The sequence below is a fragment of the Urocitellus parryii genome, chromosome 1 (genome assembly GCF_045843805.1).
Source record: "Urocitellus parryii isolate mUroPar1 chromosome 1, mUroPar1.hap1, whole genome shotgun sequence".
In the NCBI taxonomy this organism is placed as follows: Eukaryota; Metazoa; Chordata; class Mammalia; order Rodentia; family Sciuridae; genus Urocitellus; species Urocitellus parryii.
In genome coordinates this window covers 64,386,342-64,406,458 of record NC_135531.1, presented here as the reverse complement: position 1 = coordinate 64,406,458, position 20,117 = coordinate 64,386,342, and the positions used below count along the sequence as shown (strand labels likewise).

General features: G+C 33.2%; 1 protein-coding gene across 1 annotated transcript in view; it reads right to left on the bottom strand.

Moving 5' to 3' along the window:
* The window catches only part of Msh3 (mutS homolog 3), a 192,179-nt gene that overhangs the window by 12,254 nt on the left and 159,808 nt on the right, over nucleotides 1-20,117 (bottom strand). The window contains exon 21 of the mRNA XM_077800452.1: nucleotides 4,346-4,532. Within this exon, the coding sequence (XP_077656578.1) occupies nucleotides 4,346-4,532 (187 nt within the window). The remainder of the gene's footprint in view (nucleotides 1-4,345; nucleotides 4,533-20,117) is intronic.

The window sequence follows — 20,117 nt, the reverse complement described above, 5'->3', positions numbered from 1 at the left end:
ATTAAAGCTTTTCTTCAATGTTTTTGGAAAAATTTCGAATCTTCATAAAAATTTCAAGAAAATACAATATAGTCTTTATCTAAACAACTAATTGTTAATAGTTTGTCATATTCCCTTCCTTCCTTTCTCCCTAAAGACACACACACACACTTCTTCCTGAACCATTGAGAATTAGTTGCAGACATGATCCCTAAAAACTTACATTTATCTTCTAAGAACAAAAACAGTTTAATATATAACCAGAATAAAATTATTACACTCAAGAAGCTTACTATTATAAGATATTTAGTCCACATTTTCTCCTGAATGTCCCAATAATGCTCTTTTCCATCCTCTTTTTTGTCTTTTATAACATTAACACTAATAAGTAATTATAGCAAAGTGGCAGTATATAAGTTTATATACAAAAAGTCAACTGCTTTCCTACATATCAGCAATGAAGAAGTAAATTTTTAAAACAAAAAATATAATACCATTTACATTAGTACTCCCAAAATTAAATACCTGGGTAAAAAAAATCTAACAAAATATGCGCTAGATTTACATGACAGAACTATTTAACTCCAATGAAATTAAAAAAAGCTAGATAAGTAGAAGATAAATCACATTGGTAGGAAGACTCAAAACTGTCAAGATGTCAGTTCTTCACAACTTGATAAAGATTTAATGCAATAGCAAACAAATTCAGATAAGATATTTTGTGGATATCAGCAAATTATTTCTAAAGTATACATGGAGAGGCAAAAGAACCTGAAAAACCCAGTATTAAAGAACAAAACTGAAGGATTGATGCCATTCAACTTTGAGATTTACTATAAAGTTACAGCAATCCAAACATTGTAGTAGGGCTGGGGTTGAAACTCAATAGTAGAGCACTTGCCTAGCATATGTGAGGTATTGGGTTGATCTTTAGCATTGCATAAAAACAAGTAAATAAAATAAAGTTAAAACAACTACAGCAACATTGTTGCAAAGGTGAAAAAATTAGACAAATTGGCCAATAAAACATTAATAGTCTAGAAATCGACCCTCATGGATAGAGCCAACTGATCTTTGAGAAAGTGGTAAAACCAACACAATGAAACGACGATATTCCTTTCAACAAACGATGCTGGAATAACTGGATATATACATGCCAAAGATGAACCAAGACCCAGATATTACACAAAAATTAACTCAAAATCAATCACAGACCTACATGTCAAACACAAAACTATAAAACTCCTAGAAGATAACATAGCAGAAAAAGTCTAAGAATGTTCTAAGAATGGCCCAAATCAAGAACACTGACAATACCAAATGCTGCCCAGGATGCAGAACAATAGGAATGCTAATTTTTTGCTAATGGGAACAAAAAATGGTATAGACTCCTTGGAAGACAAATTAACAGTTTCCTACAGAACTAAACATACTCTTACCATAGGATCCAGCAATCATGCTCCTTGGTATTTACTCAAAGGAGTTGAAAACATGTCTACACAAAAATATGCACACAAATGTTTACAGTGTCTGTATCCATAATTGCCAAAAACTATAAGCAATTGAGATATACAACAGTAGATGAATGGATAAATAAACTGTAATAAACCCAGACAATGAAATAGTAGTTGGCATCAAGAAAAGAAAAGATGTGGAGGAAACTTAAATGCATATTATTAAGTGAAAGAAGCCAGTCTACAAAGGTTACATACTGTCTGATTCTAGCTACATGACATTCTGAAAAGACAAAAGTACAGAGACAGTAAAATAATTAATGGTTTACTGGGTTCCAGGAAGAGAAATGAAAAGGCAAAAACAGAGGATTTTTAGGGCAGTGAAAATACTCTGATACTAAAATGGTGAATATATGTCATTACCCATTTGACCAAACCCATAAGGTAAACTGTGGTCTTTAGGTGATACTTACATGTTAATCAATTGTAACAAATAGATTGCTCTGGTGGGATACTGATAATAGTAGAGGTTGTGAAAGGGTGGGGACAGGGGCACCTGTGAAATCTCTGTGTCAATCTCCTTTCAATTTTCTTGTGAAACTAAAAATTCTCTAAGAAATAATATCTTTTTTTTTTAAAGGTTAAGTCTCCTGTTTCTGGAGAATCCTTTTACAACATTAAGTTTGAGGTCATAATTTATTACACAGTCATACTAACAGTATTATCTAGCAGAAACTATGAAATCCAACTCTAGGGTACCAAGTTCAGTTCTGTCATAATTTATTCCTAAAGATTCTTAAATCAACATTTAAAATGTGGATTGGGTGGCACCAATGGGAGTTTATTCAAATTTCCATTATATGTAGTTTCCATAATGATTAAGGTAGTTTTTCAAATAAGTAAGAATTTTTTTTTTTAAAAAAAGAATAATACAAAGTATTTATTAAGGAGAAAACATGCCATCATTATCTATATAATCTAAATAAATTAATAAAATAAAATCTGGGTCTCTCTTGGGTCTTCACTTCTAGGATGACATGGAAAAGAAGGAACAACACTCATGCCAAAGGACTGTGGCCATGTGCAGTTGTTTGCTGCACAAATGGCAATCACTGGGAGCATGCCGAAGGATAAAACCACTAAGTCCATTTATGTGATACACAGTAGAGGTTATAGCCATCAAGGATATTTCCATGGTGACTGTCTATGACATTGAGGAGCTTTCCAAGCTGTGACACTACAGTCATATGTTGCTTAATGAAGAGAATATGTTCTGAGAAACCTATCATGAGGTAATCTGTTCAGTTTGTGAATATCTTCAAGTATACATACACAAAGTAAGATGGCAAAGATGTCATGGACAATATAATTTTACAGGATCATCTGTTTGGTAGCTGGCTGACTGAAAGGTTATTATGTATGTGGCCAATGACTGTACATTATTGTATCACTTGTGCCATTCACAGCAAGGTAATAAGGAATCAGTCCTGTGAAGCCAAACAACCCAGCCCAACTAAGACCACAGATGCTGCCCCATGACCCTCCTAAAGCAGTGTAAAGAATGGAGTTCTTAAGGACCGAAGGACAGCTATCTTCTGTGGGGGGGAGGGGGGGAAGGGGGAAGAAAGGAAAATTAGACTTTAAAAACAACCCAAAAACCGAGAGTCACAAAAGATTAAAAAAGAAAGAGGAATTTTAGTTTGAAAATATGCTTTTATTAGTTATTCAAGGAAGAGAGGAAAGATGAAAATAAAGGAAAGATGGAGACAAAAGAATAAGAAAATATAAGGTAAAACAGGAACAGAAAGGCTGAAGAAGACATGAGGCTGAAGAAGAAGCAGATGCTAGGAGGAAGAGAGAAAAAGAGATCAAAATGAGCAAAGATTGTCAAGATCATTGTACTGTCATGTGTAACTAATAAAAAAAATGAACAAAGAGTAATAAAAAAGGGAGAGATGACAGGGGTAGAGAGCTGAACACAGAGTATCACACCAAGGTGCTTAGAAATGCACTCTGAATAAAGAAGTATGCATTGAAGGAGTGATGTTACTGAACAAGAGAGAGACAGAGATGAGACCAAAGGTGTTACACTGAGATCTTCTAGGACATCAGTGAAAAACATTTCACAGGGTAGGCACTGTCTTTTTGTCTTTCCTCAAGCAAATGGCTTAGGTGAGTGATCCCTACTCTTGATTTAGTTTGCCAACAATAATAAGATAGAGTTATGGGGCTGGGGTTGTGGCTCAGCTGTTGAGTGGTCATCTAGCACGTGCGAGGCACTGGGTTCGATCCTCAGCACCACATAAAAATAAATAAAAGTATTGATCCAGCTGCAACACACACACACACACACACACACACATACACATATATAGATATAGATATAGATAGATAGATAGATAGATAGATACAGTTTATGGGTGGGAATCTTGCCAGAGAGGCCTTTCTCCTAGAACCAGGTATAGCAAAAGGAAGAAAGACTTATCAAAACTATGAAATTTACTTAGGGCCAGTCTAAGTACAGAGTAAAACATTCGAATGATCAGTCACAGGGATAGATAAATTATAACAATGGTAATTTTGTGTATTTGGAGATGGAGGTCAAGATAATAATTTTGTATAGTATGTAGCATCCATATAAAAAAGGGTATGCATGAAGGATGACTACAGACAATAATAACCTATTATATATTTCAAAATAACTAAGATTTTGAAACTAATAACTAATTTCAAATATCTCACCACAAAAAAATTAGGTAATAAATATGTTAATTAGCTTGACTTAATTATTCCACATTGTTTATATATCAAAATATATTATAATGTATCCCATAAATGTACACTATTATAACTTATCAAGTAAAAACAATATTAACAAAAAATTAATTTTAAAAAGTATGTAGGATACTTACATCTGTAATAAAATACTCAAGGGTGGCATAAGCGATGGCAATTCCATCATGGGTGCTCGTCCCTCTTCCCAATTCATCCAAGATAACCAAGGACTGTGATGTTGCTTTTCTGATTATTTCTGCTGTGTCTGTCAGTTCTTCCATAAATGTACTCCGTCCTTTATATATATTGTCTGCAGCACCCATCCTATAAGTAAGATGAAAACACCTTGACTTTCCTTGGAACTTTCTTATTATAAAGCCAAAATTTATTTTATGAACAATAAATATAAAAGCTCTCTAGGGACCTATTAAAGATATTTGAGCCAACAATAGCTAAAATTTTATTAAACAAAAGAAATCCTATGTTGGATGCAAAGAGCACCTAAAAACAAATTGCACCTTGTAAAAACATTCTGGAAGGAATGAGATATTGAAAAGAACTCCTGAAAAGTAGGAAAACTCCTGACCCTGCTTTCTTTCTACCAATTATTCCAAAGCAAAGTCTTAATATTCATTGTTGTCACACTTAAAAATCCATGAGTAGTAGGATCCTGTACAATTAAGGTGGGGGGTTTGAGTGGGGTTGTTTTGAAGAAAATTCCACATTGTTATTGCAAATTAAAGTACCATGGACAAAATAACCCATTACATATAATAAAACTTTTTACTAGAACTAGAATTATAGATGATTAGTAACCTTGGACAGCAGCTCAGAGAGGTTCCCAATGTGAACACAGTTCCTATAGAAGTCAAGAAACGGGTCTAAAAGACTTAAGGGTTTCTTTCCAGTAAGACTTTTTAGAGCATTTAATATTCAACTACACATTGTATTTCTTAAAGATGGGTCTAGTTCATAGCATTTCTTTAACTCATTTAACTATGGACCCCTAAAATTTCTTCTAGAGCACCAGAAGCAATAATGTTTTACAGACACTTTTGGGAGAACACACATTAAGTGCAAAAAGAATCTGAAAAGAAGAATAAGGAATAATTAGATAATACCATTTAAGGTCATTATTTAATTGCAAAATCTAAAATTCAAGTCTTTAACCTGCTAGCCAGCTTTGTGTCAATCCTGGGAACTATTTTCTCTGCAAAATCTCCTCATCAATTTTGTATTGCTTCAACAGTTCACAAAGTAAATAGAGCTCATCCTTCACACATGACCTATAGCACCATAATATACCTTTCATTTCTGGATCAACTCATAGTGAAAGTGAGCCTTCATCAGATGTGTGGTCTCAGCCCTACAATAGCAGAGGAGACAAAGTGTCCCCAGATGGGAGGGGACCTTAGAACTGCTCTGGTGATTACTTTTGAAACTCGAACTATATCTATGATGGAATTAATAAGAAATGTTTACTCACTGACAATGTCATCCATTTTAAAATCAATAAATATAAAACAATTTCTGAAATGCTAAGTTAAGAACATTCTAAATATTTGTTCAAAGTTCAAATACTGCCTCAACTTTCAGTGTTTATTAATGTCTCATTCCTGCCATAAAACAAGTAAGTTAAAATTTCTTTTCTCTGAAACAACTCTATATTCTTCAGAATCACATTGGATCTCTATTTGCCACTGTTTGCTTTAATTCCGGCCAGGTTGTGAGCTGACAAAAAAAAAAAAAAAATCTTTAATCAACAATAAAATGCTATGATGAGGGAAATATTCTGAATTTTCAATTCCCAGGAATTAGGAAAAAATGTATGAACTGGATAAGATTTTAATACAGGTGGTCCACACCTGTGGATTATAGTGTGTAATCCCAGTGGCTTGAGGCTTAGGCAAGAGGTTCATGAGTTCAAAGCCAGCCTCAGCAACTTAGCAAGGCCCTAAGCAACTCAGTGAGACCCTGTCTCTAAATAAAATACAAAATAGGGCTGGGGATGTGGCTCAGTGGCTAAGTGCCCCTGAGTTCAATCACTGGTCCCTCTCACCCTCCAAAAAAAAAGAAGATTTTAATACAGAAGTTTAAGTCTTCTTAAGAGTTTTGTAAAAACAGTAAAGTAATAGAGTGGTTTACTTAAAAATTTCAGGAATTATATGTTACTTCTGGGGAAGTTATTCGTAGGCAGATATACACATATACATATAAAATGTTTGGTATATTAAAGTTTTCAAATTAGAGAGGAAAAAAATGAATGATCAATCAATAAAAATTATACTAGGTGATTTGTTATTTCAAAAAAATATGTCCTTATTTGAACTATATTCTAAAATAAGGTATATGGATTTAAAAATTTAATGGAAAAATAGAAATTACAAATATACCAAGCTAACTAGATGAAATTTAATCTTTGGATAGGTGAATAGGTGGCTTTATGTACATGGTACCAAACCAAGTGTTTAGCAAAAAACACATAATGCAAAAGTTAAGGGTAAATCAATACCTTCAATGAACATAGATGCCAAAAATCTTATTAAAATACTGGCAGTCAGGCACAATGGCATTCCAATGTAATTCCAGGGACTCAGGAGGCTGAGACAGGAGGACTGCAAATTCCAAGCCAGCCTCAGCAATTTAGACCCTAAGAAACTAAGTGAAACCCTGTCTCAAAATAAAAAAAATAAAAAGGGCTGGGAATGTGGCTCAGTAATAAAGTACCTCTGGGTTCAATTCCCAATGCTCTCCCACACACCAAAAAAAAAAATATATACACACACACACACACACACCAAATATATATATATATATATATATATATATATATATATATATACACCACATACAAAAACACACTACCATCATCAAGTGGGTTTCATCTCGGGATACAAGGTTGGTTCAACATGAAAATCAATAAATGCAATTCACGACATAAATAGACTTAAGGACAAGAATCACATAGATTATCTTAATAGAAAACATTGGACAAAGTCCAGCACCTGTTCATGTTTAAAACACCAGAGAAACTAGGAATGGAAGAAACTTATCTCAACATTGTAAAGGTTATATATGACAAATCCAAGGCCAATATCATACTGCATGGGAAAAAACTGAAAATATTTTTTCTAAAAACAGGAACAAGACAATGATGCCAACTTTCACCACTCCTATTCAACACAATCCCTGAGACTCTAGCCAAAGCAATCAGGCAAGAGAAAGAAAATAAAGGGATAGGAAAAAGAAAAGAAGAGGTCAAATATATCTGTTTCCTAATGGCATGATATTATGTTTAAGAGACCCCAAAAACTCCACCAGAAGATTTCTAGAGCTGATAAACTTAGTAAAGAAGCAGGATACAAGAATTGATGCATAAATCAATTGCTTTCCTATACTCCAATAACGAATTTGAACAAGAAATTAGGAAAATTATCCCATTCACAATAACCTAAAAAATAAAATAAAACACTTAGGAACTAACCTAACAAAGGAGGTGAAAGAACTCTATAAGGTAAACTATAGAACAATGAAGAAAGAAATTGAAGAGGACTTTAGAAGATGGAAAGATCTCCTATGTTCTTAAATAGGCAGAATTAATATTGTCTAAATGGCCATACTACCGAAAGCATTATACAGATTTAATGCAATCCCTATAAAAATACCAATGATATTCTTCATATAACTGTAAAAAGTAGTTATAAATTCATCTGGAAAAATAAAAAAACTAGAATAGCCAAAACAACCCTGAGCTAAAAGAGAGATGCTGGAGGTATCACAATACCAGATCTCAAATTATACTACGGAGTTATAGTAACAAAAATATCATGGTTGCTACACAATCAGACATGAAAACCAATGGAATAGAAGACACAAAGACCAACTCACATAAATATTTAATAGACAAATATGCCAAAAACATATGTTGGAGAAAAGAGCCTTTCTAACAAATGATGCTGGGGAAACTGGATATTCATATGTAGAAGAATGAAACTTGACCCCTCTCTCTCACCCTGCACAAAAGTCAACTCAAAGTGGACCAAAGACCTAAAGATTAGAACAGAACCCCTGCACCAGCTACAAGAAAATGTAGGCCCAACACTTTACCATGTTAACACAGGAACCAACTTCCTTAACAAGACTCTTAATGTGCAAGAAACAAAATAAAAAAAACCAATAAGTGGGTGGCATCAATTTAAAAAGCTTTTGCACAGTAAAGGAAACCAGAGTGTGAAGAAAGCCTACAGAATGGGAGATCTTTGCAACCTGTTCCTAAGATAGGACATTAATATCAAGAATATACAAAGAACTCAAGAAAATTGCTGATATGATTTATTGTAGGAATTCAAATCATATAATATGCGAATAGCACACAGATTTATACAGATTTTAACCTATAAAATAATACTCAATTATCTAGCATATGTATATGCTGATTAATAAATATAACACATAATCCCATTTAGCATAGTTACATAAGTTTATATAATATTAATGCATAAACATGAATGAAAATGCATTGTCATATAATCATATGTGCAATATATATGATTATATTTCACATATGTATAATCATAAATATACCTGTATACCAAAACTTCTTGCATATCAATAAATAAATGGGCAAAAGAACTAAAGAGACACTTCTCAAAAGAAAAAATACAAATGGTCAACAATTATATAAAAAAATATTCCACATCTCTAACAATTAGGGAAATGCAAATTAAAACTGTATAGAAATTTTATCTCACTCCAGTCAAAATAATTATTAAGAATACAAATAACAATAAGTGTTGGAAAGGATGTGGGGAAAAGGGTACACTCAAACATTGTTGGTGAGATTAAAAATTAGTGAAACCATTCTGGAAAGCAGTAACTTTTTGATTTCCTCAAAAAAATAGAAATGGAACCACAATGTGACCCAGCCATACCATTCCTCAGTAATATTTAAAAGAACTAAATCAGCAAAACTATAGTAATGCAGCCACATCAATGTTTATAGTAGCACAATTCAAAATAGTCGAGTTATAGAACCAACCTAGGTGCCCTGCAACAGGTGAATGGATCAAGAAAATATGGTATATACACAACAGAGTATTACTCAGCCAAAAAGAAGAATGAAATTATGTTATTTGCTGGTAAACAGATGGAATTGGAGACTATCACACTAAGTGAAATAAGGCAGACCCAGAAAGTCAAAGGCTGGATGTTTTCTCTGATATGCAGAAGCTAGTCCAAAATAAGAAAAAACAAAGGAGAGGGGTTTCCATCAAAATAAAAGAAAGATCAATGGAGTAGAGGAAGGGGATTGTGGGGGAGGGAGAAGGAATGAGTTAAGGGAAGCACTGTAGAATGAATCTGACCTAACTTTCATTTATATATATATCATATATATGATATATATATATGTATATATCATATATATCACGTGTGTGTGTGTATTACAGTGACTCTCACCATTATGTATTTCCACAAGGCACTAACAAAAAAAAGAAACTATAAGTAAATAGATCAGTGGAGCAAAGAGAAGAGAAGATACGGAGGGAGGAGCAGAGAAAAAGAGGAAGTACTGGGCCTGAATTAAAGAAAATTATATTCCATGCTTTTATAATTATGTTGAAATGAATCCTAATATTATATATAACTAAAAAGAATGAATAAAAAAAGATAACTATTAAAAAAAAGTTACAACCATATACTGAATATTTTTTTAAGTTGAAGGTAAGCTATAAACTGAGAAAAAAATTGTAACATATTTGACAAAGGGTTAATGTTCCCAAAATAAAGAGTCTCACAAAGCAAAACAAAATGGTGTATATTTTAAGAGAAAGATAGGAAAAGGACATAGTCAATTTGCAAAAGAAACTTGTGAAGATGTTTAAACATACAAATTCAAACAGGAATGAAGTTATATGTTGATTAGCAAAGATTAAAAAGAATAATAACCAAGTGTGGGGATGGAAGGGTATTTTTATGAGATTAAAAGTTGTTACAATCTTCCAAAAGATAATGTAGCAGCGTCTATTAATATATTTCATAACCCATAAATTTCACTCTAGGAATCATTATGAAAATTATCCCAGATGTGCGAAAAAATACATGTACAAATATGTTCTTCATAAGGCTATTTAATGAAAAGTTGGAAAAGCCAAATGCTCAAGAGTAAGAGAAAATATATACCATGATGAAAAACAAAGCAACTAATACAGTTGGTATATTAGAATTTTTGATATTGGGAAATGATAGAAACATACTATGTCACCTCCTTGCATGATCTCCCTCCCCATGAGTATGTGTGGCTTGCTCTTAACCAATGGTTGACAACAAGGTGATGGGACAATAATTCCATGATTATATGAATTATTTGTTCTCAAAACTATAATTTACTTAATACCAAATCTCTCAATACTTAACATTTTAGTGAATGTCCAAAATTGAAGTTTAAAACAAAAAAAAAACTTACTGATCATTTGTGGGAAAATTTACAAGAAACAAAAGAACTTAAATTTATAATTTCCCCTTACACTTCCATAAAAATTACAGCATCCCTGTATACTGTTGCTGAGTTTAGTCTAAAAATATAAAATTACAATACATGATCCTAAGAAACATGAGAGATTCTCAATTTTAATGGGATATTAAAAAAGTAACAATGTTTTCGTAGAAAACTTATTACCATAATGTGAAACTTAGTAATTAAAGACTGGCACACAGCCTCGACAGTATTCACATTTTCGGCTCAGTTAAAAAACAGTATGTTAAAAAGGGATTTCAAATTTAATTTTTTATAATGACCTACTGAATGTGAAAAATGGCTTTCTTATCCCATATTGTCAGTGATAAAGTTCAACCCATTCGAATAAAGTAAATTTTTTAAATGCTATCACCTATTTTGTTTTTATCCTCCTGCTTATCCAAACTCCCTTGCTTACATCTTCAAAGACTTCCTCACTGGCAAGACTAACAGATCACCCATTTGCCATCCTGCCCCTTCTTTAGATTCTGAAACTGCTGACCACCAGTTGTTGTAGATGCTTCTGACAACCTAGCATCAAAGTCAAGACTGCCCCTCGGTCACCTTTCATCCAAGGCCTTTGTTTTCACTAAACTTTCCTATAATATTCCCTGATTTAGGGGAATGCAAGCAACAAAAAGGGACTGCTCTCCACAGGGCTCCACACATCCCCTGATTTTTATTTTCTATGCTACATTAGCTACAAAGAATTTGGTCATTCCTTTCTTCAATGGTCCTTCTCCTTTAACAGAAAGGAAGAGCCCAATGGCAAAGAACTTGCAAAATGAGAATCAAAAAAGCCTTAGTGCTGGCCAAGTTCTTTGTAATCATGCTATACTCTCATTTTAACTAATGAGATGGGATGAAAGACATCTCAGAGGTCATGTCTCTTTGCCAAGGTGACAGGGCTAATCTGTGGCAGCTTCCGATTCCTGTGCTGGGATGTTTTGAGTTACTCCAATGTGTCTCACGGTATTACAGGCTTCTGATCTTAAGAAGGCCAGCCCAGATTTCAGAGGATCTTGGATGTATTTTTATTATTCAGTGATCCTGATACTTTTATTAGGCCAGTGGTTTTCAAATATCTTTTTAGCTGTGATTAAATCCTTTGTTTGAATGAAATTTTTACATAAAAACTCTGCATCACATGTAGAATGGTTTGAAAGTCATCGCATTAGAAGCCAACACAATTTCTATTACAATTCTACTTTTCCCAATTACCTGATGATAAATTGACAACATGTCTAGCAGACACTGTAGAAATGCTGGCTCATGAACCAGTCACTGATGCTATAGGGAAGTATGTAAATTGCAACTGTGAGAATTGTTTATTGATAAAAATATTTTCTGTGAACTTCCCTCTTAACAATTGTATAGTTTATTTATCCTAGTGTGGTTACTGGAAAACTGAATAGTACTTTATAACAGAAAACTGAATAGTACTTTATTACATAAGGTAATTTGACATTTACGTTATGTTCTATCCTTATTTTCTCTTTGAGTGAACATTTTTGGATAACATTCTCTCTTATCATTCTTCTATATTTTATGGGTCTCAGTAAAATGCCTGAAATAATATTTTGGAGGATAAAATTTAAAATAATTTTTAAAAGATGTTCGATAATTTTGTATTAAATTGAAAATCACAAGACATTACTAGACAATGATTCAGAAATTTTTTTAAATGTTAAAAGATGTTTGAAATTTAAGGAATTCTAGGATACATGTAATTATTTGGGTATATATTCAAATATAGCAAAAAATGGAGAAATACCTTTTCTAGATTTTATCTTAGAGTTAGTTTGCTTTGAGTAGACAGAAGGTTACAGTTATGTGATTAAGAAAAAAAAAATCACTGATATTTTTAGGAGTGGCGGCTGACTAATCTTTCTAATCCCCCTACTCCCTGCTTGCCTATAACCCTTATATAGGTCAACAAAGCTTAATAAAACATAAATGGAGAGAAGAAATTATTACTTTTTGAGTCAATTTCTAAAATCAAGAATATTTTCATAAAAATTTAATTAGGAATTGTTTCATGAGATCATGATCTATGTATTTCTCAATCAGAGCAAACGGCGGGGGGGGGCTCTGTCTCTTCAAATCACTATTTCTGAGCCTTTAGCAACGGTATAAGGGAGAAATACTACAACAGAGGCAAAATTGATTTTTTTTTTTCTAGAGAGGGAGAGAGAGAGAGAGAGAATTTTTTTAATATTTATTTTTTAGTTTTCGGCAGTCACAACATCTTTGTTTGTATGTGGTGCTGAGGATCGAACCCGGGCCGCACGCATGCCAGGTGAGCGTGCTACCACTTGAGCCACATCCCCAGCCCCAAAATTGATTTCTCATATGGAATGGTAAGTACTTGGAGTTTAAAATCATTAAATGAAAGCAATAGGATCCTTGATATCAACTACTTTTTAACAAATAATGATAAAACATACATAAAATTTCCCATTATAATATTTTTTAGGTAAAGAGCTCTGTGGGATTAAATACATTCACAGTGTTATTCAGTCATCACCACTCTTTTCTTCTAGAACTTTTCAGAGAGAATTTCTACATCCATTAAAAAAATAACTTCCTACTTTCCCATCTCCCAATCCCTAGTAACCTCTATTTTTATTTTCTTTTTGAATTTATTTTTGAATTTGAATTATTCTAGTATCTAAGTAGTATCTGACCTGTATATAAGAGGGTTTTAAAAATGTTAGCTTTTTTTTTCTTTCTGAAATTGAAGATATTCCCATTTATTTCACTTTGCTAAAATGTATGCAGAATTCTATCTAGTATTGATACCTAAGCTTCTTGCTTTGGGGATATTATGTAAATTATACAAAGGTAAAGAAAACCCTACTAAATAATAAAGTACTCTAATTTTTTAAAAAGATGGCAGATGGGAGGGTAGGAATGGGAAGGAAAAAGATATGCAGATACCAAATAGTATTTGAAAGATATGAAAATGTGAAATAGTAAATCTATGAGGCACTTAAACATAACATTAGGGCAATGAAAGCACAACGTACCACTATATATGTGCATTTTAAAACACCTGGAAGAGCACAGGCCTAAACAACATGATTTCAGGTAGCAGAATTATAAGTGACTTACATTTTTTTCCTTTTTTGAGCTTTTCTATAGTTTTAAAATTTGCACAATGAACAAGTATTACTTGTCTAACTGGAAAAATATATTATTTTTAAAAAATCAGAAATGATGCATTTAAGACCATTTTATATTATATTGTATCATTATGTTAAGACAAGGCAGAAAAACAGAAAATACCAGGTTAAATAACCAGCTTTCTTCACAAAAATGAAGGCAAAATAGACAAGTAAGATTATGTCAAGTAAAAAGATTCCGCAGCAAAGGATGTAAGTAGAAGTGTACAAAGACAACCTATAGATTAGGACAGATATCTGCAAGCTGTATATCCCATAAAGGGTTAATATCCAAAACACAGAGCTTAAACAATTCAATAGAAATAAAACAAAACAAACAAACAACAACAACAACAAAAACCCAATTAAAAAATAGACAAAGGGACTGGGGTTGTGGCTCAGTGGTACAGCACTTGCCTAGCATGTGTAAGGCACTGGGTTCGATCCACAGCACCACATATAAACAAAATGAATAAAATAAAGATCCATTAACGTCTAAAAAAAAAATGGACAAAGAATCTGAACAGATGTTCCTCAAAAGAAAACATACAAGTGGCCAAAGGATATGTGAAAAATATATTCAACATTACTGAATCATTAGGGAAATTGCAAATTAAAATTATAAAGAGATATCATTTCACACCTGTCAGAATGGCTTTCATCGAAGAGATGAAAAGTAAGTGTTGGCAAGGATGTGAAATAAAGGGAACCCTTGCACATGACTGGTGTTAATGTAAATTAGTACAGCTATTATGAAAGACTGTTTGGAGACTCCTAAAAAAATTAAAATAGAATTACCATATGATCCAGCAATACCACTTCTGGGCATATACCCAAAGGATTTGAAATAATTTTTAAAGAGATGCCTACTGTGGCAGCACTCTTATTAATGCCCATGTAATGGTTATGCTAGCTAACCAGCAGTGATGAATGGATAAAGAAAATGTGGCATATCATTCACCTTTAGAATGAAGGAAATTTTATTATTTGTGACCATGTAGATAGATAGAATTGAAGAACATAATGCTAGGTGAAAAAAGTAAGAATACCACATGCTCTCAGTTACATGTGAAATTCAAAACAATTAAACTCATAGATACAGTGTTGAATAGTGGTTATAGAGGCTAAAATAGGCAAGGAATGTAAAGATGGATGGCCACAGTACAAAATCTGCCTAATTTAGTGGCACATACCTGTAATACCAGTGACTTGGGAGGCTGTAGGAAGAGGATCTCAAGTTAAAGATCAGCCAGCCTCAGTCACTTAGTGAGGCTTTAAATAACTTATGGAGACCCAATCTCAAAAAGGGGAGGGGGGTTGAGATTGTAGCTCATTGGTGAAGTACCCCTCGGTTCAATCCCACTATTATTTTAAAAGAAGGGGTGGGGGTACAGAATCTTAACTGAGAAATATGGTTTTTTTTTCGTTCTATTGAACAGTGTGGTGAATACAGTTAATAATAAAGTACTGCACAGTTCAAAATTGCTAAATGAGTAAATCTTAAGTGCTCTCATCTAAAAAAAAACAAGTATTTGAGGTGATGGATATGTTAACTAGCTTGATTTCATGACTATGCATTGTATTCATAAATCAGAAAATCATTTTGTACCCCATACATTTATGCAACTTAAAGTTGTTAATTTACAATAATATAAAAATTCTAATGCAGAACAAAAATATTTTCAGAAAAAAATAAACAAGATTTCTTAATTTTAGATGTTTTTTTTTTTTTTTTTTTTTTGGTAATACTAGGGATCAAACCCAGCACCTTACACATGCTAGATAAGTACTTTACCACTGTGTCACACTTCCACAGGCCATCTTAATTTTGTTACTATTACTTTACATATTTCTATTATAAATAAACTTTCCTTATCTTAAAAAAGAAAATATACAAGTGGCAAATAAGCATATGAAAAGATGTTCCAAATCATGTCATAATGGAAATGCAAATTAAAACGACAAGATACTACTATACCCTTAGTAAAATGGCTGAAGTCCAGAACACCAAGTGCTGATGAGGCTATGGAGAAAAAGGAACTCTCATTCATTGCTGGTGACAGTTCAAAATGGTACAACCATTTTAGAGAATAGTTTGGTAGTTTGTTTTTTTACAAAACTAAACATAGTTATCCTATGACCCTTGCTCTTCATTATTTACCAAAAGAGGTTAAAAACTTATGTCCACATAAAAACCTACACCTGGATGTTTACACGTTTACACTTTATTCAAAATTGCCAAAACTTAGAAGCAACCATGATATCCTTTAGCAGGTGAATGGACAAGTATGCTGTGGTAATCTGGACAATGGACTATTATCCAACACTGAAAAGAAATGAATTACCAAGCCCCAAAGATATGGTGGGAACTTAAATGTTTATTACTAGTGAAGGAAATCTATGTAGCAAAAAGGCTACACAATATACAATTCCAATTATCTGACATTTTGAAAAAGGCAAAACTATGAACACAACTTAAAAGGACTAGTGGTTACCAGCAGTTGGGGAGAGGGAGGAGTGAATAAGTAGAAAAGAGAAGATTTTAGGGTGGTGTCTCTGTTGATTCTCAAATCCACAAATGTACAACACTAAGAGGGAGTAGAGCCTTCCTGTAAACTATGGACTTGGAACAATGATATGCCAAAGTAGTTTCATCAACTGTAACAAAGGAACTACACTGGCAGTAGATGCTCATCATGAGGAAGGCTAACATGGACAGGAACAGGGACATGGTGAAATCTCTACACTTTCCTCTTAATTTTGATGTGAACTTAAAACTGCTCCCAAAACATAAAATTTTCAAAAATAATGGGATTCATAGAGTCCCCTCTTCATCATACCCACTCTAACAGTTATGTGGGGAGTGAGGGGGTCTCTATTCAGAGGTTTTGCCTAGGATCTGAATTTAAAACAAAAAAACAAATTTTCAGGTGACTTTGATCACATAATAGACAATATATACAACTATATTCTCATCAAAAACATGATGAGAGATATCTCATGTTTACTACACATAGCTATAGGAACTAAATAAACCACAGGTATTCATAAGGTGACATTTCTGATGCCAATAAAATTATAACAACTTACTCATTTAGTAAAATGTCAATTGTCATGTGGTTTTGATTGGGAATATTTATTACCAGTTTCTTCTGATTTGCACTGATTCAAGTCGATTTCTTTCTGTCTTCAAAGAGTATATTTTGAATAGAGTACAAATACTTCATAATAGGTGCTCAATAAATATTTGCTGAATTAAACTAAATTGAACAAATTAGTTATTCTCCACACAGTCAAAAGCAAACATTTAAAATAATTTAATTTAAGCACTTGAGTGACTATATTACCTTCCGATTCTATTTCAAGATAAACATCCTAGTGCCATTCTAAGTACACTACAGTCCCTGAAGCTGGCAGCCAAAAGAAGAAATTTATTTGGGGAGCACAGCATGAAAACTGTTGACTACCGGCCAGTTAATGCAAATGTCCCTTTCTTCCAACATTTAGTTAGCATAAAATAAAAATAAATATTGCTAACAGAACCAGTGTTTTGAGTTTTCACGTGACTTTCTACCCAAACCTAATAATTCATTGCCTTTCTAAAACTTGATTACTGAGTCTAAAAATGTTGCATGAGGCTTAAGTGTGCATTCATCAGGATAGGAAATTACAGGTCTTATCTCAGTTATGAACTCAAAAGATGTTAATAATCCTCAGAAATATGCACCTAGAAATATTTCACACACGAGTGCATATATCACCATACACCAATATAAATATACCACTTAGAGCCAACTATATGTTTGCCAAAATGCTACCTCAAAAAAAAAAAAATCTTATTCAGGCTGAGGTTGTGACTCAGTGGTAGAGCACTTGCCTAGCATGTGTGAGGATTGGATTTTCAGCACCACATATAAATAAATAAAATAGAAGTCCATTGACAACTAAAAAAAATATTAAAAGAAAAAAATTTAAAAAATCGTATTCAGGAAAAAACTCATGATGTGACAATATTCAGAAAGAAGATCCTTAACCTTTTCACTATATACACCTTTTCATCTATCCACTATTTCTTATAGTATATTACATGGCACACAGTAGGCATTAAATGAATAATTATGGAACCTAAAAATTTAAATCTAGTATTCTAAATGTCCAGTTAATAAAACAAATAAAAATAATTTAATGATACTTTGGAGCCAACTCTTATGTGAATCTCATTCTGCTAGATTTTAATATTTTTCCATTGACTACAAACAGGATTTTTGAATAGCAAGTGATTAAAGTGATTTAGAATAGCAACATATTTCTAATGGAAGAATTATAAGGAACATGAAATTAATATTATAACACAAACAAGTAGGTTCTCAAATTTGAGACAGAAATTTTAGCATGATATTTTAAAATGTTCTTGGGTATTGCCTTAAAGATTCCAATTAAAAAGATGTGTTCAAGCTTAGAAAGGACCATTTTTAACAAGCATATATTCTAAGAACCACACTAGAGAAATAGTCCTTTGTAAAAAGAAGGGGAAACAAAACCAAATTTGTTTCCACACCTGAGCCTTGAATTTAGCTCTTTCTGTCTTGGCAGATGAGACAAAAAGGAATTAAAGAGGAAGAAACCATTGGCTGATAACAGGAAGCCTGGCAGTTTGTCAAGGAACGCCAATAAATTACTTCAAATCTTTTTTGTAAATAGGCACAGTATGCACATGGAGAGAAAAATATACCCTAGCATTAACAACAACAACAACAACAACAAGAATCTACCAGATGGCACTTCATGTAAAGGACAGTAAATAATAGAAACAAAAATGTCCTTATGAGCAATCTGGAGAATCTATAGAAACATCATCAAAGGGTATTTTCTTATTCTAATTTAATTTTAAGCATGAGGACAAACTTTTACACACTGCTGATTCTAAACTGGTATGGCCTCCTTGGAGAACATGAAAGATGCATGTTCTTTACAATCCAGCAATTCTACTTCTGGATATAACCTAGATTCAGAAAAACCCACTTATGTGCCCTAGGAGACACATACAAGACAAGTGCCAGTATTGTTTATATTTGTAAGAAATTGTAATCATGGTGAATAACAGTCAAGGAATAGGGCAAACTATGGTGTATGCATACAATGAAGTATAATAATTAGGAAAAAAATTAATGAACTAGAAGTATATGTACCCATAAAGATGAATTTCAAAAATATACCACTGAGGGTGAAAACCATTTGAAGAATAGTTTGATACAGAACACATAAACACACACCAAATGCATTGTTTCAAAAACATACTTTTGTGGTAAAAATATAGAGAAACTCATGGGATGATACCAAAGTCAAGGACAAACGGTTAGTTATTCTGAATGGGGTACAGGGCAATGGGATTAGGGAGGATTAGGGATTTAATTGTATCAGTAATGCTTTATTTCTTTAGAAGGGTCATATATGCAGAGGGGAATGTTAGATGTCTGAATTATTTAATAATAAATGAAAACTACAAGGGGATAATATTAAACTATATCCTAGTAAAATCCTAGGGCCATAATGTAAATGATTCACGCAGATTCCTTTCCAATGATAACAAGTGGATAGTAGGGGAAAGAGGAATGGACAGGGAACATGCCCTGTATACTAGAGAGCAGCCCTCAACAGATTAAGGAGATCAAAGAATGTCTGTACTGTAGAGACACTGAAGCCCTTAAAAAGCAGGAGACTAATCTACATAAACCGATAGGGAAATATAGCCCCCACATATTAAAAAACAAAAGCAAGTTACACAATAGTAATGCTTAGTGTGATCACATTTTAAAAAGATAAGGTTTACGTATCTTTGTAAACTCATCTACTTAGCTAAGACCAAACGTGGCTTTTCTTTTAGATTTCACCTTACCTAACCTTTCAGCGCTGCTGGCTACCTCCGCTGTCTCCTCCTCCTCCTCCTTTTTTTTTTTTTACAACACTGGGAATTGAACCCAGGGCCTGGCACATGCTAGGCAAACGGTCACCATTGAGCCACATCTCTAGCCCCATCTTCTTCCTCCTTAAAGCACCCTTTCCCCTGCCCCTGACACCATCACTGTAATGCCCTTGGTTTTCTCCTATCTCTCTGGCTACTACTCCTCTGTGGTTTTTCAAGCTTCTCTTCTAATGTAGCTATGAAATCTCAGCAGTTCTAAGAATCAGTTTTGAAACATCATTCTCCATTATCCTCTCTGCCAAAACGAT